This window comes from Ricinus communis, chromosome 1 (genome assembly GCF_019578655.1).
Source record: "Ricinus communis isolate WT05 ecotype wild-type chromosome 1, ASM1957865v1, whole genome shotgun sequence".
In the NCBI taxonomy this organism is placed as follows: domain Eukaryota; kingdom Viridiplantae; phylum Streptophyta; class Magnoliopsida; order Malpighiales; family Euphorbiaceae; genus Ricinus; species Ricinus communis.
Window position 1 is genome coordinate 6,489,004 of NC_063256.1, and position 25,443 is coordinate 6,514,446.

Genomic DNA, 25,443 nt, shown 5'->3' on the forward strand with positions numbered 1-25,443 from the left:
GAAAAATACTTTTTTATTAATTATACAAAAAAATTTAAAAATTTATAAATAAATATAATATTAATGTGTCAGAAATAAATATATTAAAAAATAATTATGCATAAAAAAAAAGGTACAAATCCAAATCCTCTACGTCTTTATTTATTGATTTTATACAATTAATATTAAAATAATGGTAAGATCTTCATACTTACAGCAAAATCATAGCAGTGGACCTTTTCAAGCATCCCAATGAAACTCATAAAATAGAGAAACACACCCATCTTTTCCTTTCCCTCACGTCTGAACTTTCAAATGGCAATTTGATGGAAAGCATAGGTTAGCTTTATACAGTAGCCTGTGCTTATCACGTGCTATTAATGATAATTTGACTTATGGTTGGGTGGGTTCTTTACCTTCGGTTGGTTCTTTCGTATAATTAAGGAGGTAAAACAAAAACAAGACTGATTAAGTGTGCTAAAAGTTCTTCCATTAATGTTCTTTTAATGAAAAATTGTCTCTGTTTATTTATTTTAAATAAAACGAGTATTTTCCCTTCTTCCATTAATTACTTTGAAAGTTAGTTAAATTTTGAATTAATTCAATTTCTCGGGGTGGTTCCAGAGCCCCACAAAGAAGGCTCCAAAATATGGTTAAAGAAAAGTGTCTTTAATTTGCACATGAATTAAGAAATATATATTTTTTTAATTAATGCTATTAACTTTTACCATTTTTTCTTTAAAATACTTTTGTTAAATATTTTATATAAAATGCAATTTTAGAATAAATAATAGAAAAACTAATTATATAAGTGTAGTGTTATTTAATTAGAAGTTGTAAAAGAAGTTTTCTCTTGAAGTTGTCAATTAGGTACTAAGAGTTGATACTTTTTCAAATGCATTAATTGCTTATGGGATTTTATTAATACTACTGACAGATAAATATAAGTTTTCTTACGTTCAAAATTAAATTTAGTAAACTCTTACTTGAAGATTTATAATGGCATAAAAGAAAAAGTATCGGTTGCATTTTGAAGAAAAATGAGAGTACCAAAAACTAATTGAAAGGTTTTCATCTTAAATATATAAAAAAAGAAAACTGTTTTTACAATTAACATCAAAAGATATAATTTTAAAATTTTCGCTTAACACCCAAATATATATTAGAAATTATTAAATAAATTTGATATATCACTCATTTATAAATTAAATTAATTATATAAAGTATATAATATTTTTTATTAAATATTTTATTTGTGTTGTTTAATTTTTCCCCAGCTACGGGAAGTTCGAGATTGTGATGGAAAGGGATGGCAATTGGAGACATCAATGACAGAAATTGAAAAACATTTAATAATTTAACCAAACAAAATACATTAAAATAGTTAGATGCGTATGCATGCGATCACAATATTACCGTGTGGCATATTATCCGCCACGTTATAAATATATTAAATCTTTCAGTCTTAATGCTTAAACTTTAACAGGAGAAGCAATAAATTCTGTCAATTAGTTCATATATTTTAAAAACTAAGAAAATATATTTGTTAGTGACATCTCTTACTAAGTTATATATGCAAAATTAATACGTAGCATTTTAATTCCTCAAATTTTATATTCAACAATGCTTCGGTCCTTAAATTTATTTCCACCAAATACTTTAATCTTAGGTAGACCTAGCCAAACAACCAATTTTCAATCATGAATTGAATTGGGATCAACCTCTCAATCCGCCTTAGTCAACAATTTCAGTTCCTAAATCAAGTTGGATTTCTAATGTTCTTATCTCTGTTTTTGTCTGAAAAATTTAAATGTACTAATTTCTATGAATGATTTCTTAAACTAATGGTGCTCTTATTTATATTAACTAATTTTTACGAAGCATGCCATAAATGAAAAGATACTTTCACTTGATTATGGAGAACTTAGGGCATAAATTAATACGGTCCACTCACAAGAATCATTCAAATGGAGAATTGCTTATCCCTGTGACTAAATATTTAACTGGAAATGACAATTTGGGATAGAAGGTGGCATATATAGCCATCAAGATTTATTCTAGATATATATTATTATTTTGATTTGAACAATCTAATTAATGGCGCATCATCACAAGGTGGCATATAAACAGGGGGCTCGCGAATAGATGTCTCAGGAGTGCTACCATTCTTCACTATCATTACTGTTTCCATTCCATAACTTAAATGGTGATCAAAATGACAGTGCCATAGCCATACTCCTGCAAAGATTAATTTTTAGTCCCATGTTTAGCATCATTAACGTTATTCAAGCATTATTTAAAATGGACTTCAATTAACTAATAATCTTGATTAAGGAACATACCAGGATTTAGTGCTTTGAATCTAATAGCTAGCCATCCACTCTGTGGAACTGTAGCAGTGTTCACGGAGGGTGGATCAACCAAATTGAATGTTTTCGGATCTTCTTCAAAATCAAAGTTGCCATCTCCTACGCCAACAACATAAAAGCTATGTCCGTGGAGATGCATTGGGTGATTCTGTGCTGCATTCAATACATTAGCCGTTTGAAACACCATCTCCACTTCCTCTCCATACTCTAGCACCTTCACTTTGGTCCCCAACAAAGGCTGTATGGTATTATCCGGTAAATCTTCTGCAACAAAATCAAAGAATGTTGGCGGCATGTCTGGGAAATCTTCCGTGTAGAAGCCTGTCATGTTGCTATAACCAAAAGATTTTTCATTTAGCTTACAAGTCTCGTACTAAACTCAATAGTGGTCTACAAAAAGGGAAAAAAGAAAAAGAAAGACATGCGTATTAATTAAAGAGCTTACTAGTAATAGGCCTGAAGCACGTCCGTTTTGGGATTCACCCAAGTCACATTGTTTAAGCTTGCAGAAAGAGCCATAGTATCATTAAAGAGCAACCCATTTGTCGCAGCTGTAACATACATCCGGGTAGTAATGTTTTTTGGGACATTCTGGTCATGAAGGCTCTTTAGATTATTTGTGAATGTTACTGCAGCATTTAAATCATCGTAATCAGGAAGGGTGTCAAGTGGGAAAGCAGGAGAAGCTGGGGTTGTATAGTTGCCCCTATATTCCAGAATCGCGGTAACGTTAGTTTTGTCATATGGACTGAAGGATGATTGAAGTGTGTATTTCCTAGCAGCCATGTAATAGTGGCCAAGAGATCGGTTTGCTGTGACAAGAATATTCATGGTTTGTCCAGGAACTATCATTATGTAGCTGGTGACAAATGGTTTCAAGTATGCTCCGTCCATCCCGACAATCGTGAGGTTGTGTTCTGCAATGGCAAAGAACATTTGTGCATTCATGTTTGCATTGACTATTCGAAGAAGATAGGTCTTCCCATAATCAACTTGCCAACGGTATGTTGATTCTGTAAACAAGGAGAATGAAACTGATTAGGAACAAATTTGTTCATGCTTCTTTGCTTGTCCTACTTGATTGTAGCATGTCTTAATACTTTTGAAGAATGAAAACCAAAATGGAAGAATACACAGGTTGCCAGAAAAGGGAGTCTCAGAGACTGTACAAGCAGAAAGCTTGTACAGGCTTTTCCTCGTAGACCCCCAAGAAAGGGAGCAACCTTTCCTGCTTTGAAGGAAAAATCACTTCTACCTTATCTAAAGAAGAAAGGGACATTAACATAGGCCTTAGGACAACCGTTAGAATAGAGCTTAGGCAACCGTTGAACATTGTGTATATATAAATAAAAATAAGTCACTTGTAATCTCATAATCATATACAAAAAGCAATACATCATTGATCACTATTTTCACATGGTATCAGAGTAGGTCATAAGCCTGTGATCATCATCTACCTTCAAAAATCTTTCAAATTAACCAACCATGTCTCAAAATAAACACAAACTAACCAACATCATGCTGAAAGGCAATCAAAATTATTTTGAATGGTCAAAATCTGTGTACATTGGCCTCAGCGGCAGAAGAAAGCTAGGTTTCATCATAGGAATAAAATAAAAATCCAAACCAGAAAGGTCAGAAGCCCCGACAGAAGATGAAGCAGAAAAAATAGAAGAATGGCAAACGACAAACCACATGGTCATGTCGTTGCTCACCGGCACAATGGAGCCCCAAATTTCCAGGTTCTGCATGCTTCTCGAATCATCAAAGGCGATTTAGGAAAAAAATGAAAGGACTGTATGGCTATCAACAAAATTTCGCACACATTTTCAATCTCAAGCAAGAATTATCGCAAATCACACAAGGTACCAAGAACAGCTCAAAATATGCAACAGAAGTTCTAACCAAATGGGAAGAACTGCAAAACTATCTCCCTCCAACAACTTACACAAAAGAAATACAAAAGAGGGCAGAACAAGACCTAGTCTACACTTACTTGAGGTCCTAAATCCTCCTGTCAACGGAGCTCCCAAAGATCGACGTTATAATAGCTAATATTCAACGAGAGGAGACTCGGAGAACCCTAATGAACTTTTCTCTCTCTCTCTCTCGACACTACAGAAAATCAAGCGTGCACCACTCGACGCCTCAACACCCACGAAGTAACACGACCGAGGGGAGGACCAAACAATGTCGAACGATGCGACCACTGTAAAAAACAGGATCATCATCGCGACCAGTGTTGGCATCTGCATCCTCAGTTGCATCTGATTCGGGGGTGGGAGAAGGGAACAGTGCTGGAAGGACGAAGAGAGGAAAAAGAGGGGAAAGGAAGTTTGGTTTCGGCGGGGCTAGCAGGAGAGAAGAAAACCCTAGAGAAAAGGGTGAAAAAATTGGATCGACATATGTTGAGGGTTATATGACAACCCGACCCGACTTCCTGACCCGACCTGTAACACCCTTAGTTGTAATAATAATAATTATATATATATATATATATATATATATATATATATTTTAAAAAAAATCTCTCCTTTTCTCCTCCCTCTCTCTCTTTTCCTTCCTCCCTTCCTTCCCTTCACTCCCCTACGTCGACCGCTTTCTCCCTTCTCCCTCTCCCCGACCATTGCCTTCTCCCCCATTGCCCACGTCTGCCCGCTTCCCTCCTCCTTCCTTTTCGCTGACAAGCGAAGGACGAAGAGGCACGCCATCGTCGATTCGGCCTCCTGCCGTCCTTTCCGTAAACCGACGCTTGAATCGGACTCTCCATCCCCAAAACCCCGGAAGCAACCCTCCTCCGTCGGAAAATCCTTGCCGTGACCTTGGGAAGTGTCGCGTGAGCAGCGAATTTCCGGCCCCGATCCGCCGCCTTCCGGCCACTTTCCCAAAACTCTTGTACTTAGGACTCCATGACTGAGTCAGTAGGCGCTTCAGTTGAATTCGACAACCTTGGCGGGACCGGCTTCAAACCGGTGTTTTACGGGCCGAAATATTTTAATTTTAACTCGATAATTCAGCCTTCTCGCCAGCTCCACCCGAGGCGTAGGAGCGGACTGTGGAACGCATCAAATCTGTGATAGTTAAAGACCTTCGCCATCGCACATTCGGCGATCAGGCTTCTTCTTCTTCGAACTTTTGTAATTATCTTGTACTTCTATACTTGTCATTTTTACTCTAGAGTATCCGCAGTAGGAAATTTAAAATTTATATAACTTTCTGACTCATGTTGGTAGTATGATGATTTATTATGCAAGACAATTATGACTACTTTATATTTTGATAATTGTATATCCGGTTTTGCGGGTTGGTAAGGCTTACTACGGGTTTTGGTGGCCTTAAGCCTACCCATTCTAGTCGTCCACGGGCCCACAAAGTGGGTCGTGACAAAGTTAGTATCGAGTTTAGGTTTAGTTTTTCCTTCAACCTAGGTTAGCTTTCTAAACTACTCTGCGGGAACTAGGAAAAATTGAGTCACATCCTTGCATGTTTCCGTTGATTCTAGTATCCGCTTTATACGTTAGAGAGTCCGCTTGGGTTAATAACTTGTTGTTCATTTCGGCTCTTGCCAATCTTTGAGAACCCGAGCGGTACTGCAGATCGGCCCGGGAAGGCGAAGATGAGTTTTCTCAGACGGCTCCTCCGGACCCGACCCGTAGTACGGGCTGAGGTAAGCCTCGAGCAGCAGCCCAACCAGATCAGGGCGAGGCTCATGAGGTACATGGTGCTGGTGAAATTCCAATGGAGGCTTTTGTGTCCAGTATGACTGGGATGCAGAGGGCCTTAGAGCAGTTGCTAGTCTTCCAGCAGCAGCAGGCTGCTCAGGGTGCAGGAAGTCGTGCTAGTGGGTCCGGTATCAAGAATTCGGACGATGTCCCTATGTCTGAGTATACCAAGTTAAGACCTGTGGAGTTTGATGGGACAGCTGGAGACCCTCTAGACTTTTTGGATGAGGTTGAAAAGAGGGCGTATGATTTGCACTGTTCTGACAGGAGGACCATCGAGATGGCCGAGTTTTCCTTGAAGGGACTGGCATCCCAGTGGTTTAGAGATTATATCCGCCCCTTTCTGGATGGGTTGTCGTGGAGGCAATTCAGAGACAGATTCGAAGAGTACTTCATCCCTTTCAGTGTAAGGCAGGAGTACAGGGAGAAGTTTGAAAGGTTAGTTAAGGGAGAATCATCTGTGGCTGAATACACCAGGAAATTTGTTCAGCTGAGTAGGTATGCACCTTATGTTGTGGGGACTGAGGAGCAGAAGAACAACAAATACATTTCAGGGCTCGGCCCAGAGTTTATTTCTTTGGTTCAATCTAGGAGGAGCAGCTTCCTAGAAGTTACTGACATGGCGAGGCAGATGGAGATGACTGCGAGGTTTAGTCGAGGGGCCGGCGATGGTAGGAAGAAGACAACCAGGGTTGAGGGTCAGTCCAGTGCGCAGCCTGTCGTACCGTGCTATGGTAGTGGAAGTTACTCTGGAGGTACCGACCAGCAGGCCGTGCAGAGAAGTCACCGCATCCACAGAAAGGGTAGGCGTAATCGGAGGAGTAGCCGGGATTGACTTCGGGCTTGATGTGGTAGTAGCGGAGTTCGAGCTCTGGCTCTAGTTCTAGGGCCAGCACTTGTCAGATGTGTGGCAGGTCACATCAGGGACCGTGCCTAACATCCAGTGGAGCCTGTTTTAGGTGTGGTGAGATGGGACATATGGCTCGAGAGTGTCCTCGCTATTTCAGTCGACCAGCTTTTCCACAAGGCTCGTCCGCTAGTGCGACCCGACCAGCTTTTCCTGCAACCCCGGGACATTTTCAAGATGGATCTCAGTTTGTTGGCCAGCAGGGCCGTAGTTTTGGAGGTAGATCTTCAGGAGGCCGGTCTGGGGGTAGGGTTCAAGGTCGAGCTTTAGGGTCTCAACAGTCAGGCCGGGGGCAAGCTAGAGTGTTTACCCTTACTCCTCAAGATCATGAGCCTCAAATCTTTGTGGTGTTAGGTACTATTCTTGTTTGTCATTCTGAGGCTAGAGTTTTGTTAGACCCTAGGGCTACCCATTCTTTCGTATCGCCTAGTTTTGCCTTAAGATTGGATGTCCAGCCCGTTAGGCTTCGAATTCCGATGTCGGTCACTACGCCGTTAAGTAAGGCCTTAGAGACTGATGTCGTGTATCCGTCGTGTCCGATGTCATTGAGGACGAGATTTGGTTCTTGACCTAATTCTTTTTAGATGTAATGGATTTTGATGTGATATTGGGAATGGATTGGTTAGCTATGCATTTCGCCATGTTGGACTGCAGGGAGAAACAAGTGACTTTTCGAATTCACGGAGACTCGAGTTCTATTTTAAAGGTGAGATACCTTCTCCCTCGAACCTCGTGTCGATTGATTGCGGTAGGCGGATGCTTCGCCCGTGGATGTCGGGGATATTTGGCTTTGGTTAGGGATACCTCTGCAAGGAAAGGTTGCGTCGAAGGCGTTCGGTGCGAGTTTCTGATGTGTTTCGGAAGAACTACCTGGATTACCGCCCAATAGAGAGATAGAATTCTGTATCGATGTGATACCGGGTACAACACCTATTTCTTTGCCGCCCTATCAAATGGCACCGGCCGAGTTAAAAGAGCTAAAAGAGCAATTGTAAGACCTCCTAGATAAGGGTTTCATTAGACCTAGTACGTCTCCTTGGGGTGCTCCTGTTCTGTTCGTAAAGAAGAAGGATGGTACCTTGCGTCTTTGCATCGATTACCGGCAACTAAATAAGGCGACGATTCGTAACCGGTATCCGCTTCCTCGCATCGATGACCTATTCGATCAGCTTCAGGGTGCTGTGTATTTCTCCAAGATTGATTTGCAATCGGGGTATCACCAGTTGAGGATCCATGGTGAAGACGTGCCAAAGACGGCGTTCAGGACGCGTTATGGGTATTATGAGTTTCTGGTGATGTCGTTTGGACTCACTAATGCCCCTGCGGCTTTCATGGATTTGATGAATCGAGTGTTCAAGGAATTTCTGGATCGTTTTGTCATTGTATTCATTGATGATATCTTGGTTTATTCCAAAAGCGAAGAGGAGCACGCGTGGCACTTGAGGATAGTACTTCAGACTTTGAGGGAACATCAATTGTACACTAAGTTCTCCAAGTGCGAGTTCTGGTTGGAAAGCGTTGCTTTTCTAGGGCACATAGTATCTAAAGAGGGTATTTAGGTGGACCCTAAGAAAGTGGAAGGCTGATGTTGATTGGCGAGGCCAACAGGCGAAGTGCGTAAGCTTAGGGTCAAGGTGCTACTACCGTCGATTTGTGCAAGACTTTTCGAGGATAGCGAGCGCCTTTGACTAAGTTGACTCGGAAAATGTCAGGGTTTGAGTGGGTAGCGTGTGAGAGAAGCTTTCAAAAGTTGAAGGACTGTTTGACTTCACCGTGTTGACCTTACCTTCCGGGACTGGTGGATTCACGGTGTATTCGGCCTTGGAGTGGGTTTGGGTTGTGTTCCGATGTAAAATGGAAAGGTAATAGCTTATGCGTCTAGGCAATTGAAGAAGCATGAACAAAATTACCCGACCCACGATTTGGAGATGGCGTGATAATTTTTGCATTAAAGATTTGGAGGCACTATCTCATGGAGGCGATGCGAGATTTATCGGATCATAAAAGCTTAAAGTATATTTTTCAACGGAAGGATTTGAACCCGAGGCGGAGAAGGTGGTTAGAGCTTCGAAGGACTATGATTGTAATATTCTCTACCACCCGGGTAATGCGAATGTTGTGGTACGATGCTTTGAGGCGGGAAGTCGGTAGGTAGTCTTGCTCATGTCGGTGTAGAGAAGAGACCACTGGTTAGAGAGTTGCATGAACTGTATGATCAAGGGTTACAGGTGGAGATATTAGAATCGGGTGCATTATTAGCACATTTCGGATTAGGTGCATCCGCTTGTGGACGAATCGGGATGGCTCGATTCGGGACCCATACGGTGAAAATCTTGGAAGATGTGCGAGGGTCGAGCTAATAACTTTGTTATAAATGATGATGGCACCCTCGCTGATGGGCTCTAGGTCATGTGTTCCCGATGTGGATAATCTCGGGAAGGAGATTTTAGAAGAAGCTCAACTGTACAACTTACAGTGCATCCGGGCTCCACAAAGATGTACCATGATTTGAAAGGAAATTATTGGTGGAGGCGGGATGAAGAGAGATGTAGCGAGTTTGTCTCCAAATGTCCGGCGTGTCGTGAGTTAAATTAGAAACATCGGAAGCCGTTTGGTTTCTGCGGTAGCTTCCTATACCCGGAGTGGAAATGGGAAAGGATTACTATGGATTTTGTATCGGTTTACCCAAGACTTTTACTGGTTATGACTCCATCTGGATAATTGTGGATCGATTGACTAAGTTAGCGCATTTTCTTCAGGTAAAGACTACCTACTCTGTAACTAAGTATGCAAGAGTGTATCTGGAAAGGATTGTCAGTCTTCACGTCCGGTTTCCATAGGGGCCGTAATTTACTTCAAGGTTTTGGAAAAAGTTACAAGAGGAACTTGGTACCAGGTTGGACTTCAGTACGGCCTTCCATCCTCAGACGGACGGACAATCAGAAAGGACTATTCAGACCTTAGAGGATATGCTTCGGATGTGCGTGATAGACTTTGATGGTCAATGGGATTGGTATCTACCGTTGGTCGAATTCGCGTATAATAAATTTATCATGCAAGTATCAAAATGGCACCTTCGAGGGCCTTGTATGGTCGGAAGTGTAGATCCCCCATATGTTGGGAAGAAGTTGGTGAACGGAAGTTAGCAGGATCGGAATTGGTTTAGATCACTTCAGAAAAGATTTCGGTTATTCGCGAGCGACTGAAGACAGCTTTTAGTAGGCAGAAAAGTTATGCGGATCCAAAACGGAAGCACGTGGAATTCAGTGTTGGGGAATATGTATTCTTGAAGGTGTCTCCTATGCGTGGTGTGTTGCGGTTCGGCAAGAAGGGCAAATTGGCACCTCGTTATGTGGGACCCTTTGAGATTATTGGCAGAATTGGAGATGTGGCATACAAACTAGACTTGCCACCGAACTTCTCGCACGTGCATCCACTCAAGTTCGCCAGCTGCGCTCTAAAATTATTCCGATGGTCAAAGTTTTGTGGCAGAATCATTTGTCTGAAGAGTGTACTGGAAACCGAAAGCAGGAAATGAGAAGCCTCTACCCTCATTTATTTCAATCCTAAGTGGGCCATGGTTTAATTATATATATATATATATATATATATATATATATATATATATATATTTAAAAAAATCTCTCCTTTTTCTCCTCCCTCTCTCTCTTTCCATCCTCCCTTCCTTCCCTTCACTCCCTATGTCGACCGCTTTCTCCCTTCTCCCTCTCCCCGTCATTGCCTTCTCCCCGTGACCGCTTACGTATTTCGCCGCCATTCAGCGCCTTCCTCCTCCTTCCTTTCCGCGCGACACCGACCGAAGGACGAAGAGGTACGCCATCGTCGATTCGGCCTCCTGTCGGCCCTTTCCGCAAACCGACGAATCGGACTCCCCATCCCTAAAAACCCCGGAAGCAACCCTCCTCCGTCGGGGAAAATTCTTGCCGGCAGCCTTGGAAAGTGTCGCGATGAGCAGCCGACTTTCGTACGATCCGCCGCCTTCCGACCACTTTAAACTCTTGTACTTGGGACTCCCGCATGACTTGAGCCTGCGTAGGCGCCCGGTTTGAATTCGACCTTTGGCGGACCGGCTTCCGGACCCTGGTGTTTTCTGGACGCGCGAAATATTTCAATTTTTAATTCGATAATTCAGCCTTCCCGCCAGCTCCACCCGAGGCGTAGGAGCGGACTGTGGAACGCATCAAATCTGTGATAGTTAAAGACCTTCGCCATCGCACATTCGACAGTCCGACTTCTTCTTCTTCGGACTTTTGTAATTATCTTGTACTTCTATACTTGTCATTTTTACTCTAGAGTATCCGCAGTAGGAAATTTTAAAATTTATATAACTTTCTGACTCCTGTTGGTAGTATGATGATTTATTATGCAAGACAATTATGACTACTTTATATTTTGATAATTGTATATCTGGTTTTGCGGGTTGGTAAGGCTTACTACGGGTTTTGGTGGCCTTAAGCCTACCCATTCCCTAGTGCCGGTCACGGGCCCACAAAGTGGGTCGTGACACGACCCAAATGTCTGACCTGACTCGGACCAAAGCCAACAAAGTAACCCGACCCACTCAGGAGACCCGACCTGACTTCCTGACCCGATCCAGATTCAATCCGACTCCAACCCATTTTCAAACTGGATCCAACCCAGCAGCAACACAAACCCAACTAACCTAATTCTTGTCTCAGATTCAAGCCCTGGTTCAGCAACAATCTAGCGGGTCAGGTTTGGTACCAAATTCTTTAAATTCATTCCAAAAAATTACAAATGCCTACCATGATGCTTGTATATTGATTCCGGCGCCATTGATCATATGACATGAGATCCAATGAAATTGTAAAATTTAGCTTCCATTGCAGATTACCAACATATGACAATCGCTAATGGGACCAAAGTCAAAATTCATGGTTGCGACACCACTTCATGATTCAACAAAAATATTAAGAATATCTTGCTATTGCCTGAATTTAAATCAAATCTCTTATCTGTTGGAAAAATAACTTGTGATTTAAATTGTAATGTTATATTCTCACCTTCTTCAGTCATATTTCAGGACTGAATTACCAGGAAGACGATTGGTAAAAAATGGGTTATACTACCTCAAAAGTTCCCCCAAACAGTGTCTTATGTCAAACAACACGATCGATCAAGGCATGTTGATGCATCGGCGATTTGGGCATCCCTCTGATAAAGTTTTAAATCAACTATTTTATTATAATTTAAATTCCAGTCACTGTGATGTCTGTAAATTCTCTAAACACACTTGCTTGCCATTTTCTTTATCATCTAGTGTCTTTGAAAAAATATTTGAATTAATATACTCTGATGTTTGGGGACCTGGCCCCATTGAATCTTATAATCACTTTTGATATTTTGTTACTTTTATTGATGACTACTCTCGCACCACCTGGGTTTACTTATTAAAAGGAAAAAATGAGATATTCTCTTGCTTTTAAGAATTTTTCACTTTATCTAGAAACAGTACGCTGCCAAAATTAAAATTTTTCGCTCTGAAAATGGCACTGAGTACATAAACCACAATCTTTCAGAACTTTTTAAAAGATAAGGAATTGTGCATCGAACCACATGCATTAATATTTCTGAATGAAATGGGGCCTCTGAATGCAAAAACAGGCATCTTCTCAATGTTACCAGAACTCTTCTTTTTCAAAATAACGTCCCTACTATCTATTAGTCGGATGCCCTCCTAACCGCCACATACCTCATGAATAGGTTACCCAGCATCACATTAAAAAAATCTCAATCCATTAGAGATCCTTAAAGGCCGAAAACTCGAATTAGGGCACATACGAGTCTTTGGCTGCACCTGCTATGTCCACATCAAACGTCACCACAAGTTTGATAAAAGCTCCATTAAAACCCTCTTTTTAGGATACTCCTCTCAAAAAAAGGGATATAAATGTTATGATCCTACCACTCACAGAATCTATATATCCATGGATGTCTTGTTTGTCGAAAATGACCCCTACCATAAGGATAATCTCCAAAACCCTCCGATGGACACTCATGGGCTATATACTCTATTATTTCCGCATAACTCTGATTTTTTTCACAATAGTCAAGAACAGGTTGTTCACTCAAAGGGGGAGCCGAACCTAACCTCAAGGATATTTTCTTCAGGGGGAGAAGCTGAAATAATCGAAGAAGAACCTCAAGTAGAAGAAATCGCCTTGAGAAGATCTACTCGACAGACTCGGCCTCTTGTAAAATTAAGGGACTATATGTCCCATAAGGTATCATATCCAATCCAGCACTTTATCTCTTACGATACCATTTCAAACCAATATCGGACCTATCTAAGTAACATCACAACACCCACTGAACCTACATCATTCTACAAAGCCAACACCAACTCAAAATGGTGTAAGGCCATGAAAGAAGAACTTCAAGCCCTAGTGAAAAATGATACCTGGAATATTATCATGCTACCACCAAACAAAAAATCCATAGGATGTAAATGGGTATACAAAATAAAATACAACTGTGATGGAACGATTGAAGGATACAAGGCCAGACTAGACTAGTATCCAGAGGATTCACTCAAACCTTTGGAGTTGATTATCAAGAAACCTTCGCCCCTGTTGCAAAAATGAACACCGTCTGAATCCTACTATCAGTTGCTACCAACCTGGGATGGAATCTATTTCAAATGGATGTAAAAAATACTTTCCTGCAAGGTAATTTGGAAGAAGAAGTGTACATGACTCTTCCCCCTGGCCATGAATCCGCATCAGACTCTTTTCTAGTATGTAAGCTAAAAAAGGCAATCTATGGATTGAAATAATCTTCAAGAGCATGGTATGCCAAACTAAGCCTCTTTCTTTTAAATATTGACTTCAGTAAATCGCCTCAGATTCTTCCATGTTTGTTAAACACACTCAAACACACATTATTATTGTCTTTGTGTATGTTGACAACATCATAATAACTGGGAATGACGATCAATAAATAGGAAAAGTTAAACAAAGCCTAAAAAGGGAATTTGACATCAAAGATCTTGGACAACTATCATACTTCCTTGGAATAGAAATGGCAAGATCAAACAAAGGACTGTTCCTATCCTAAAGAAAGTATGTCCTTGACTTATTAAAGAAGACAGGAAAACTAGGAGCTAAACCAACCAACACCCCAATGGAAACTAATGTTAGACTCAGCTTAGAGGATGGTGAACCATTAACTGACATAGGACAATATCAGCGCTTAGTAGGTAAATTGATCTACCTAACTGTTACCAGGTCTGATATTGCATATGCAGTGAGTATGGTAAGCCAGTTCATGCACGCTCCTCGTACCAGTCATTTGGAAGCCATTGATGGATACTTAGGTATCTCAAGGGCACCCCCAGGTCAAGGAATCTGGATGAAGAAAAACAACTCTAACACTATAGTTGGTTTCTCTGATGCAGATTGGGCAAGAAGCTGTGACAGAAAATTAACTACAGAATTTTGCACCTTTGTAAGAGAAAACTTGGTGACATGGAAAAGCAAGAAACAAAGTGTAGTTCCAAGATCAAGTGCAGAAGCTGAATATCGAGCCATAGCATCTACGACCGGTGAACTTATTTGGATCAAACAAGTTCTTCAAGACATGAAAATCGAATGTAACGGATCCATGAAAATGTACTGTGACAATCAAGCTGCTCGTCACATCGTATCAAACCCAGTATTCCATGAACGAACCAAACACATCGAAGTCAATTGTCACTTCATTAGAGAAAAAGTACAAAAAGGAGAAATTGAAACACCATATGTCAGAAGTCAGGAGCAGCTAGTAGACATATTCACAAAAGCCCTCAACAAGACAAATCATCAAACCATTCTCAACAAGATGGGTTCTGTAAATCTATACGAACCCAACTTGAGGGGGAGTGTTGAAGAATGAAAACTAAAACAGAAGAATACACAGGCTACCAGGAAAGGGAGTCTCAGAGATTGTACAAGCAGAAAGCTTGTACATGCTTTTCCTTATAGACTCCTAGGAAAGGGAGCAACCTTTTTCTGCTTTGAAGGAAAGGTCACTTCTATCTTACCTAAAGAAGAAAAGGACGTTGACATAGGCCTTAGGACAACCGTTAGAATAGAGCTTAGGCAACCGTTGAACATTGTGTATATATGAACAAAAATAAGTCACTTGTAATCTCAGAATCATATACAGAAAGCAATACATCATTGATCACTATTTTCATAATAACAAACTATGATGATATGTTTTAGCCCTAATGGGCACACTGCCGTATGGATCTTTGAGATAAATTGATCTAAAATTTTACTTAAAAAATAAAACGTGATTCTCACTTGAGTTAAACCTCAAATGTAATTTTGTATTAAATAAAAATATAATTGATTATTATTATTATTATTATTATTATTATTGTTGGATGTGTTCTAATATGTATAATATGTCTTGAAATTATTAAATCTTTAATATTTCTTATTTCTGATTTGCTGAGGAATTCATACAATTATAGCTGAATAGAAAATCTTTTCGGAACTCTACAAGTAAATGTAATATGCAATAATTTTTGTCAACATCTATAATTCGTTTGTTTTGTCTATGTTTTTTTCTTCTTCCAGATGTAAGCAAAGGTGGGTTTTAATCAAAAAATGAAAGCACGTATAAAACTTAGATGTATTCCCTTTGTTCAGTATAGAGAAGTATAATTACAAACCTTTAGAGCAAGCACAAAATTCTCCTGGTTGGCTATTAATAGTATAAGCATCTGATTCTGGTAAGAGTCCTCCCGTTGCAAGAGCCTGTTCAACTACTAAATTCACATCATATGTGTACCATGATCCTGCATCGAAGTAATGAACAAGAAAGTAAGAAATGAAAGCATACATCACAAACACAAGAAAAATAGTGAGAAGATTCTAAAAGAGGTAGCTATTTCTTTAATACCAAAGACAAGGACTTCTTCTGCATCAGGCTTGGGGAAAGGGTAGGAGCTTCCTGCTTCAGGGTAAATAACAATTGCGCCATGGACAGTGTTTCTTGTCCAGTCACTATGGGCATGCCACCAAAGAGTGCCTTCCTCATCAGAAAATATTACCTCATAAGTAAAATTAGTACCAGGCTGAATCGCACACTGTGTAATGTACTCTGGACCGTCAAACCATGGATTTCTCGGTTGCTTCACTCCATGCCTACAACAATCAAAACTGTATATTCACTAATCTTTTCTTTTTCTAAAAAAAAGGGGGAAAAAAGAGAGAGGGTAATGTAAGCTTAGACACAGAGTGTTAGGTTCAGCGTGCAGGCTGACCTTTGATGAGAGTAAATTATATAGAAGGTGACTTAACTTTGAATTTTGTATTGAAATGATATCAAATTGGGCCTGTATTTAAATATTTTAAATGGGACTGTATTTTAATTTGCCTGACATAGAGAAATAGGAGTTTGAGTCACTAAACGATAACATACCAATGAATGGTGACTTTAAAACCACCTTTGTTGTAAACATTAACATAGAGGGTGTCATTTTTGTTGACATAAACCACTGGCCCTGGAATGCTTCCGTTGACTACCAGAGCAGATTTTGTGCTGCACAACCTTGTAAAATTCTTATCTTCCAGCTGCAAAATATAATAGACGAGAAGAAGAAAGAAAGAAAAAGATATCTTAACCAGTAATGAATAAAAATTTCCTCACCTTTCCAGCTGCATTATTGCTCTTTGTTAATATCAAAGATACAATTAATATAATTGGTCACGATGACAATTATATTATTACAATAGACTTAGAGAAAGATAATGTATGAAAAAGATATGCATAAATATATAGACTTTTAAATGTAAAACAATTAAGAATTAAGAATATTAATATAATAAAAAAATTATTTATAAATAGAAAGTAAAATAAATATAAAAAAATTAAAGTAAGAATTCTAACTAAATGGAAATATTTAAAAAAAAAAATCAAAATTTTAAAAAGTAAATAAATAATATAAAAAATAATATGATACATTTTTTTTAAAATTTTCAAACTTATTTAGTTAATAATTTTGGTGTCCAAAATGTATCCGACACAAAAACATAAACCATTTTAGAATTTTTGATGCAATCTAACATATTATAATAGTTTTTTTCACTATTTCTATAAATCAAGAAAAAGAAAAACACAAAAAAAAAAAAAAAAAAAAAAAAGAAGAAAAGTTCCAATTGTGATGCTGGCGCTTACAACAAAATCATGGAAATGAATCTTTCCTTCAACCTTGCAAAGCAGGAACCCAATCAAAGCCACGGCCACGGCCACTAGAAACTCCAGCAACACACCCGTCTTCTCCACAGCTGACATTCTTCTAGGTAGGTCCCTTCACTGATTGCTTGGGATTCAGATCTGCTGTAGTATATATAACTAAATTAGGTAAAGACAATTTTTGTTATCTAATTTTCTAGTGCCTCCCTAGGTTAGGTCAGAGTAAGACATCCTGTTACTATAGTATTTCCAACTTTCTTGTGTTCTTTTAGCACGTGATCGTGCCCAGTAACAGCTAAGTCAACACATGACCAGGAAGAACATTTCGAGAAAGAAAATCAGCTGAGAAGTTGGATTCTCGATCCGTAGACATGCTGTTGCATAGAAACTTGTCAGTCTCTTGTTAATGATCAAATGATGCCACGGATTAGGGAGGAATAGGCATTTGTCTATCGACTTCGACTAGCACCTTGTTGCAGATATATATTCATTCACTTATAATTGCTGACCGGATGCGAAGGCAAAGTATTTTTGGATGATAACAACTTAATAGAAAATGGATTTTACAAATTCAGATCGGATATCTTTCATAAATTAAATATGGATAATTTAATTTTATATTTATTTTTGTAATCACCAATTGGTTATTACTATTGCTATTACCGACTTGAAAGCAAAAGAATCATATCACTTAAATTTGACCTATGCGTAGCCAGCTAGGTTCAGGAAAAAAAAAAAACAAATAAATGCATTTTATACAAATTCCGTTTTATTAAAATCTTTCTTTTTTTATTTTTCATTCTATGTTCTAAGCCGAAGTTATATACTGTCTCAAACATATTAAAAGAAGTACACTGAAATATTGAGAAGTTAATTAAAAATTATTTGATAGTACATTATATGATATTTCGGATGAGAAATAATAAATTTGTTTATTACTTATATATACTACAAGTAAAATTAATACTATAATATAATTGGTTAGTGAACAACTTTCAATCGACGGACAAAGTATAACTGGTCTTTACTTCATAAAAAATATATTTTTTAAAAAGCTATCTTATAAATGAGATTTTATAATATCTTTATCAAAATCCTAAAGAAAGGAGCCTATCATTATTTACAATTACCATCGATGCCCAAAGAATATGAATTGATTTACTGTTTATTAAAAAAAATATATAATTTGAAACACATTTATAGAATATTTTAATATATATTAAAAAATTATATAAAATATTTTTAAAAAATTATAAATTAATTTTAAATTTTATAATTTTTCATTTCATAAAGACATACAGGCCCCTGTAATTCGCGAAGAAAGAAAGCCCACGAGAGGTGTAAAGTGCAAATATTATAACCATAATTACAAGATAACATAAAGGCTACATGATTGTTTGTCTTTCTTCTGTTTATCTTTGCGTTATTCTCTCAGTTCCTTTTCTTTTCATTACTATCTATAACTCAGAACAAAACAAAATGATTTTGAGAAATTAAGTTCACTGATCCATTTAAAACATCACTTCCTGCAACCAAAGTTATACGGGGCAGCTCATTGATGAGCAAAGCGAGCTGGAATCCTGCAATGGATAGGAGTCCTGCAAGAAGGGCAGTCCTCCATTCCTTCTTTCTGATGAAGTTCATTACACTCCATGCAAAGGACCTGATGTGCACATGGCAGAAAAACCACTGACTTCTCCTCTGACAAGCACATCACACACTCCCTCTCTCTTTTTAAGCCTTTAGTTCCAAATGTTTCTTGGAAATTCTCTGCCATTTTTACCATATCAGAGTCTTGGCTTCCTTCCATGCCCCTTTTCAGAGCAGCTATTCTTGAAGCATCAGACTTTAATTTTATTTCAGATACTTGTTTCTCAAGCTTTGCAACGTCCTCCTTATACTTCTTCGCATCATTTTCTGCTCTTTGTCTGATCATATCTTCCTCTGCTTTTCTTGCAGCTTCAACTTTGTCTTGTTCGTATTTTATGGAGGCAAACTGTGCGAGCAAAGCTTCCTTCAATGCTCTCTCTTGGTTCCATTTTCCCTGAAAATTCTTTTAAACTTGCAGTGAGAAAAGCAGCAAATGACAGTATTAAAATAGGAATTCTTGGAATATACCACAACCATCTTTTACAACAGAAATTACTCTAAATATACATATTTGACAGGTCTTTCTATGATTGGCAGAATTATGCAACCAACCCCTTGGCATGATTCCTTTGGAATTGGTTGATGCGTAATAGAGAAAGGGAGTTTCTCCATGCATTTCGTGTGCCATAAGAGAGGCTTTGAATCCTTTGAATTCTTTGAGCATTAAAATAGTTAAATGTTAATTTCATAAAACGAAATCTGAGCATAGGGAATACGAGACTTAAAAAAGCGTTTAGCGGGAGGAGATGCTATGCCCATGTATTTAAAAAGAACTTGTGTTTCTATCTGAAAAGGCATACCTCAATTTGGTTCTGCACCTTTTCTGCCTTGCATTTTTCCTGTTGCAGTTCGACCACCTTCTGTTTATGAGTCTTTAGCTCATCCTCCAATAACCTCTTCTGCTTATTCATTGATTGAATATTCTTTATCGCCTTTAGCTCTCTCTCAAATGCTTCCTGACAACTCCTAGCGGTTTGTACAGCTCGCAGTTTTTGAATCTCCATCTCCTTCTTTAGCTCAGAACGCTTCCCTTCAAGATTTTGAATTGTAGAGTTAGATGCCTTGACCTGACCGGTAGCTTTACCCAAGGCAAACTCCATCTCTGATAACCTCTTCATGGCATTCTCCTCGAAGACTTTCTTCTCCTTTTTGAATTGCTCTGCCTCTTCTTTCTCCTGTTTTAGTGCCTTCATTTCAAGTTTGTCTTTGCCGAGCCTGCGAGTAGCCTGCATAACTTTTTGATTAGCCCAATCAGTCCAACCCTGTACATTATTCTGTAGTGCCTGCACTTGAGGAACTAGCTTTAAGATCAATTCATCTTTCTCATCTTGCGGAACATATTTTCCCAAAGACTTATCATATGGTATTCCAGCACAATAATCAGATATCTTAGGAAACACGGTAGCATTTGCTTCAAGCTTTGACACAGGCTTCTTTCCAGAAACCACATGTTCTGTAGTTTCTGTAGCTAATGCAGATATTGGCTCCTTCGTTTGAACTTTTGAAGCGTCATTTGCAGTAGATACAATGGATGGAGCATTGCCAGTAACCTGACAACTTCCACCAATCGTAGAAGCTCCCACTTTGGCTTTCATCTTTGGAGCAGAACCTTTTGTTTGCACACCATGCGATTTGGATGGAGACTTCAATCTCTTTTCCAAATTAAGACCACCGAGATTAGTGATCTTTCCTGATTGAGAAATTGACTTACCGTGATTCCTTAGAGCCCTCCCTGCACTCAAGGTTTTCTGCAAAGTTGCGAGTTCTTTCTTGTTGAATGATTTACTCCCCGTCTTCAAATTTTCTTCAAAGGAAAATGCTTGGGACGTATGCTGGACACTCAAGGATTTCTGAGAGGTGCCTGTAATAGAAAGCATACTCTCTTTTTCTGGCGTACGAGGACTATTGAGGTTAGGCGAGTTTGGGAAACTTCCAAATTTTAATGTTTCATGCGTAGAACTGTGATCCTGAGTGAAAGTAGAACTTGCTATGTTTGGCTTATTGGTATTCAGGAGAAGTTCAGAGCTTGGGGACTTTGAGCTCAATGTAAGAGAATTAGAAGAGCTCTCTCCTGAGATTTCTTTACCACTAAACTCACCCAGTAGATCTTCTTCCATCTCACATGCCTGTGAAATGTTCATATCACCTATTAGCAACCACCACATCACTTTTCCTGTGGATAACGATGGCTTGACTTGCCTAAGCACATTAACCAACTCTAGCAGGGTGTACACCACCATCTGTTGCAAATTCTCAAACACAATATCTCTTGAATTGTCCTTCCCATTCTTCAAGAAGGAAACGACCTCGTTAACGACGTTTTCCACTATGTCTGTACCCCCATGGTAAAAGCCTAGCCTTGAAATGGCCTTCTGAGCAATATCCTCATCATATCCTCTTCTAACCAGCAGCGTAATAGCATTTTGGTAAATGGTGTGTATAGCAGACAACAGCAGTCCTTCAAGTTGGCATGCAAGAGGATCATCCCAATCATCATGCTGAGATGACCCCACCTCTAAATGTCTAAGGTCAGTTCGAGGGTTCTGAGATTTTTCCGAGGATGACTCGTACCGAGGAAATTCAGTCCAAGAAGAAGGGTGGCTAAGTGGATCCTGTGGAGAATGATCGACAAGCTTTCTTTTGTTCTTACCTCCATCTTGTTGGGAGACAGATAGAGGACCTGAGTTGCTACTGCTACTGCCACTGCTAGCCATTGCATCAACTTTTCGGACAAGAAGAAAAATCTTATCATTTGAACCTACGAACCAAACCGATCAAAAAGAAAAACAATTACTAAAAAGCAATTGACAAATTCAGTAACCAAGAATAATAATGACAAATAAAAAAGAATGGCTACTTAAATAGTTTTAACTTTCAAAGGAATATACAAATGCACACAATCCATTAAACTCAGTACAACACAAGAAATCATTCTGCATTGTACAATCTTGATAAACAAGAAGATTAACTACAAAGTGAATATGCCAAGGAAAGGAAAAGAAAAAAATAAAATAAAAGCATACCCAAACCCTCGAGAGACGGTGGTGGACAATGGGGCAAAGCTTTACCCTGTATCAAAAAAAAAAAAAGGAGATTGATCAATAAGGAAACTCAGCATATCAACCTGGAATACAAAACACAACAACAAACATATTACTTGCAGCCAGTGAGCTAAACCAGCATACCATTAGACACGCATACTAACACTCATTTTTCAAATATATAACCTTCACTTAAAATGAAAATTCAAAAAAACACAGCAACTAAAAGAAAAGAATCCAGATGAGGAAAAAAGAATTGGAGAAAGATTTCTATCACCTAGGTTACTGAGGTGGCAATTGGCATCCTTCAATCCATAATATATCAATAGTGAGAATGGAATTCCCTGTATATATATGTGTGTGTGAGTAGAACAGCTACTTCAGTACTACCGAAAAGAATGAGGTGTGGTAGTGAGTTTGGACAATGATGGGTTTATATAAGGACTCTCCAAATCCAACCCATGATGTCTCCAATCCAATGTCATCAACTTTGTCTTTGCCTAGTTCAGGCTTCACCTTACTTCTCAAACACAAAGCATTCTTTTGCTTCTGACTTTTGAGACACTGGATTTTTTAACTAAACAAAGGTGTGGCAGTTATTGTAACTTTTTCTTTCTTTCTTTCTTTCTTTCTTTCTTTTTTGGTCTAATTTATTGAAGAAGACATTTAACAAAAATTACAATTAGTGGAAAAGATCCTGTGTAATTTGCTTTACTTTACTAAATATTGACAGATTCTTCTCATAATGTATAGATTTTGTGCATTTGATTTTGTGGGGTGGGGCTATGTTCAGTGTATATAGATGCTCCATTTTTGTAAAGAAAAAGTTGTCATTCCAGACTGCAAGTTACTGTAAATAGCCAAAACAAGGGATCATGGATTTTACCTCCTCTTGCTTTTGGGACTGTATTAAGTTGCATAATTGTGATGGGGTCAAAGGAATCATCATCGTATCAGATTCTCCATTTACATCATCCTGTTAATAGACAAAAGAAAAATCAAAACATATATATATATATATATATATGTGTGTGTTATAAAACTTAATTTTCATTTAATAAAAAATTTAAAACAAGTCTTGTTGATTTTAATAGAGTCAAGACTTATTATCAATTAATTGTTTATAATATATTGGACGGATATTATTATTATTATTATTTTAATTATAAAATTAAATTTATAAATATAATTTAATAAATTTTTAATATTTAATATTAATTTATAATATTTTAAAAATAATAAATTATATAATTAAAACATTTATTAATTATTAGATATAATATTATAATTATAATTTAAAATGTTATTTTTAAATTTATAATTATTATTTAATTAAAAATTAATTTATTAATTAACTTTGGCCGGATTATTCATAATTGCATATTTACAATACAAGGCGGGGTGATTAGTTAGACCTTTAATTAATTAATTAATTAATTAACACCTTGTTTTTTGACTTCTTTTTTCTTTAATCGGCAGGAAGTCAAATTTAGATTGCTATATAATATTAAAATATAATTAATATATTATTTTTTAGAATATAATTTGTATTATTATCTAATTATAAAAATTATTTATTAATTTATATAATTAAAATATAATTAATATGTTATTTTTTGAGATTAGAGATAATAACTCATTAATCAATAAATTAATAAAAAATTATATAATTAAATATAAACTTAAATATTATATTCAAAATTAAATATAAACTTAAATATTATGTCTAAAAATAAATATACATATCAAAATAAAAAATTTATATCGAGAATCAAGCATATATATATATATATATATATATACACTCTCACACGTACACGTCTCAAAATAAAAATTACACGTTAATATAGAATAAAATTTAATTTTCATTAAGGGCAAACATATAATTATATAAAAAGTGTAGATTCCTTATTTAAATTTTTATGTAATTAAAGTGGCTCTTTCCCTGAATATCTCCATTTCACTTTTATAATTTTATAATGGTTAAAAAATTTTAGTTTTAATGTATTATCTTAAAATAATTACATATTTATATGTAATAAAATAATAGTTTGAAGTTTGACCCAAATATGGATACATCTGCACTCTATATATTATTCTTAAAAGAATATCAAAGCACGACGCTGAAGACATTTTCATAAAAAAAATATTTATCTTATATAAATATTAATTATTATTTTTAAATAATAAATTTTAATAAAGGAAAAATACTTACTTACTCACATAATAAGTTATAATTTACTTATTTTTAATAATATAAGTTATATTCTGAAGTTTAATATAATTAATTTTATAATTTACAACGCGTATTTACATAAATATCTATTTTTTTAATAATATTTACCTTCGCATGTGATAAAAGTGCAAAAATTAATCACTTCAGCATTTTAACATATGAGTGCTCCTTGAGTTTTGAATAAATTATAGGTAATTGACATATTCTTATGCTATGATAAGGAAAAAGGAATCAAAAGAGATTTAGATTACCTGAGAGTTTCCTATCAAATTGGAGTCAGAACATGGAGGAATTGAATATTGCCATCTCTACATTTTAAAATATTAATCACATAAATATTTATATATCTTTAATATTTTATCAAACAAATACCTCCGTTTTTATTTGTAAATATTTCGATAACTTCCTTCGAGAAGGAAACGGACGTGAATTCTTTTTCTTTATAATTTTTTTATTTTTCTTACCCTGGTGAAGAAAAATAAGATAATTAAATAAGAAGTGTAAGACCAAATTTGGTGAGCGATTTGCATATTATCAATTAAAATTAGTTTTTAGTGTCTTAATTATCACCAATGAGCAACATGAATTCTTAAATTATTAGCATATTTTAAGCTTGCTACAAAAACGCAAATGAATTTAACATGAATGTGATTAGCTTCAAAAGTTAAACGATCAGCAGTGCAAAAAAAGGTAAAAACGAATACGATTCACTCACCATTGTCTTGAAAACGAGAGCTAATTACGAGAATTGAATATTTGAAACTTCATATGTTTTGTGATACATTCTGCCGATAAATATTAAACTAGAAATAAGAAGAGAATGGATCTTAATATTTAAACATAAAGTGAATAAAATATCGATAAAATATGATATATAAAAATTGAACTGATAGTTTATCAGCCTTTTAAAGAAAAATATATAATACTTTAAATAAATAGAAAATAAAATAAACGTGTCAATTGTAGACTGAGAAGAGAAAATATTAAATACTGGACAATCAAGACCTTATTTTGTAAATAAGGAAAAGATTAGGAGTGTGAAAAGAATAAAGGAAAAAGTATCTCATAGTGAGTTGTAATTGGACAAAGTATCTTTATGTAAAATACATAAATTAATCCTCATATTTTAGTACTACATTATTACTACATTATGACCTCTTAAAATTTGGTTAATATACTATTTCATTCTTCTTCCAAAACTTAAAGCTAATATTTTGTTAATAAAAAAAACAATTAGTTCTTGATGTTTTAAAAATCACTCTCAAAACATATTACAAATTCTTTTATATAATATAATATTACTAATAGTCAC

At 36.9% G+C, this 25,443-nt stretch overlaps 2 protein-coding genes across 4 annotated transcripts; both read right to left on the minus strand.

The window, feature by feature from the left end:
* Positions 1–1,892: 1,892 nt before the first annotated feature.
* On the minus strand, positions 1,893–17,608 carry LOC8285851 (putative laccase-9). The gene is made up of 7 exons (XM_002524746.4): positions 17,187–17,608; positions 16,431–16,582; positions 15,909–16,153; positions 15,679–15,804; positions 2,794–3,361; positions 2,322–2,680; positions 1,893–2,217 (listed from the first exon to the last, which is right to left on the minus strand). The coding sequence occupies exons 1-7, from the start codon at positions 17,301–17,303 to the stop codon at positions 2,051–2,053; spliced, it is 1,734 nt and encodes a 577-aa protein (XP_002524792.3). The 5' UTR covers positions 17,304–17,608; the 3' UTR covers positions 1,893–2,050.
* A 933-nt stretch (positions 17,609–18,541) lies between these two features.
* LOC8285852 (putative E3 ubiquitin-protein ligase RF298) lies at positions 18,542–24,864 on the minus strand. 3 transcript variants are annotated; one of them, XM_015722748.2, is made up of 5 exons: positions 24,847–24,864; positions 22,782–22,871; positions 21,878–21,923; positions 19,655–21,612; positions 18,542–19,248 (listed from the first exon to the last, which is right to left on the minus strand). In XM_015722748.2, the coding sequence occupies exons 1-5, from the start codon at positions 24,847–24,849 to the stop codon at positions 18,757–18,759; spliced, it is 2,589 nt and encodes an 862-aa protein (XP_015578234.2). In that variant the 5' UTR covers positions 24,850–24,864; the 3' UTR covers positions 18,542–18,756. The 3 variants fall into 3 exon arrangements, with proteins under 3 accessions (XP_015578234.2, XP_048228413.1, XP_048228433.1); XM_048372456.1 differs by having other exon boundaries at positions 18,542–19,257; XM_048372476.1 differs by lacking the exons at positions 22,782–22,871; positions 24,847–24,864 and adding an exon at positions 22,173–22,484 and having other exon boundaries at positions 18,542–19,257.
* Between the last annotated feature and the right edge of the window lie 579 nt (positions 24,865–25,443).

Excerpts from the sequence above, each read along its gene's own strand:
- LOC8285852 (XM_048372456.1), bottom strand. Across the intron at positions 21,924-22,781 it reads AGTCCCAAAAGCAAGAGGAG|GGTAAAGCTTTGCCCCATTG; the intron begins GTAAAATCCATG and ends TTTTTGATACAG. Across the intron at positions 21,613-21,877 it reads ACCGTCTCTCGAGGGTTTGG|GTTCAAATGATAAGATTTTT; the intron begins GTATGCTTTTAT and ends TTTGGTTCGTAG.
- LOC8285851 (XM_002524746.4), bottom strand. The coding sequence starts at position 17,303 with ATGTCAGCTGTGGAGAAGACGGGTGTGTTGCTGGAGTTTCTAGTGGCC. Across the intron at positions 16,154-16,430 it reads TTTAAAGTCACCATTCATTG|GCATGGAGTGAAGCAACCGA; the intron begins GTATGTTATCGT and ends TGATTGTTGTAG. Across the intron at positions 2,681-2,793 it reads GTGCTTCAGGCCTATTACTA|CAACATGACAGGCTTCTACA; the intron begins GTAAGCTCTTTA and ends TTTTGGTTATAG.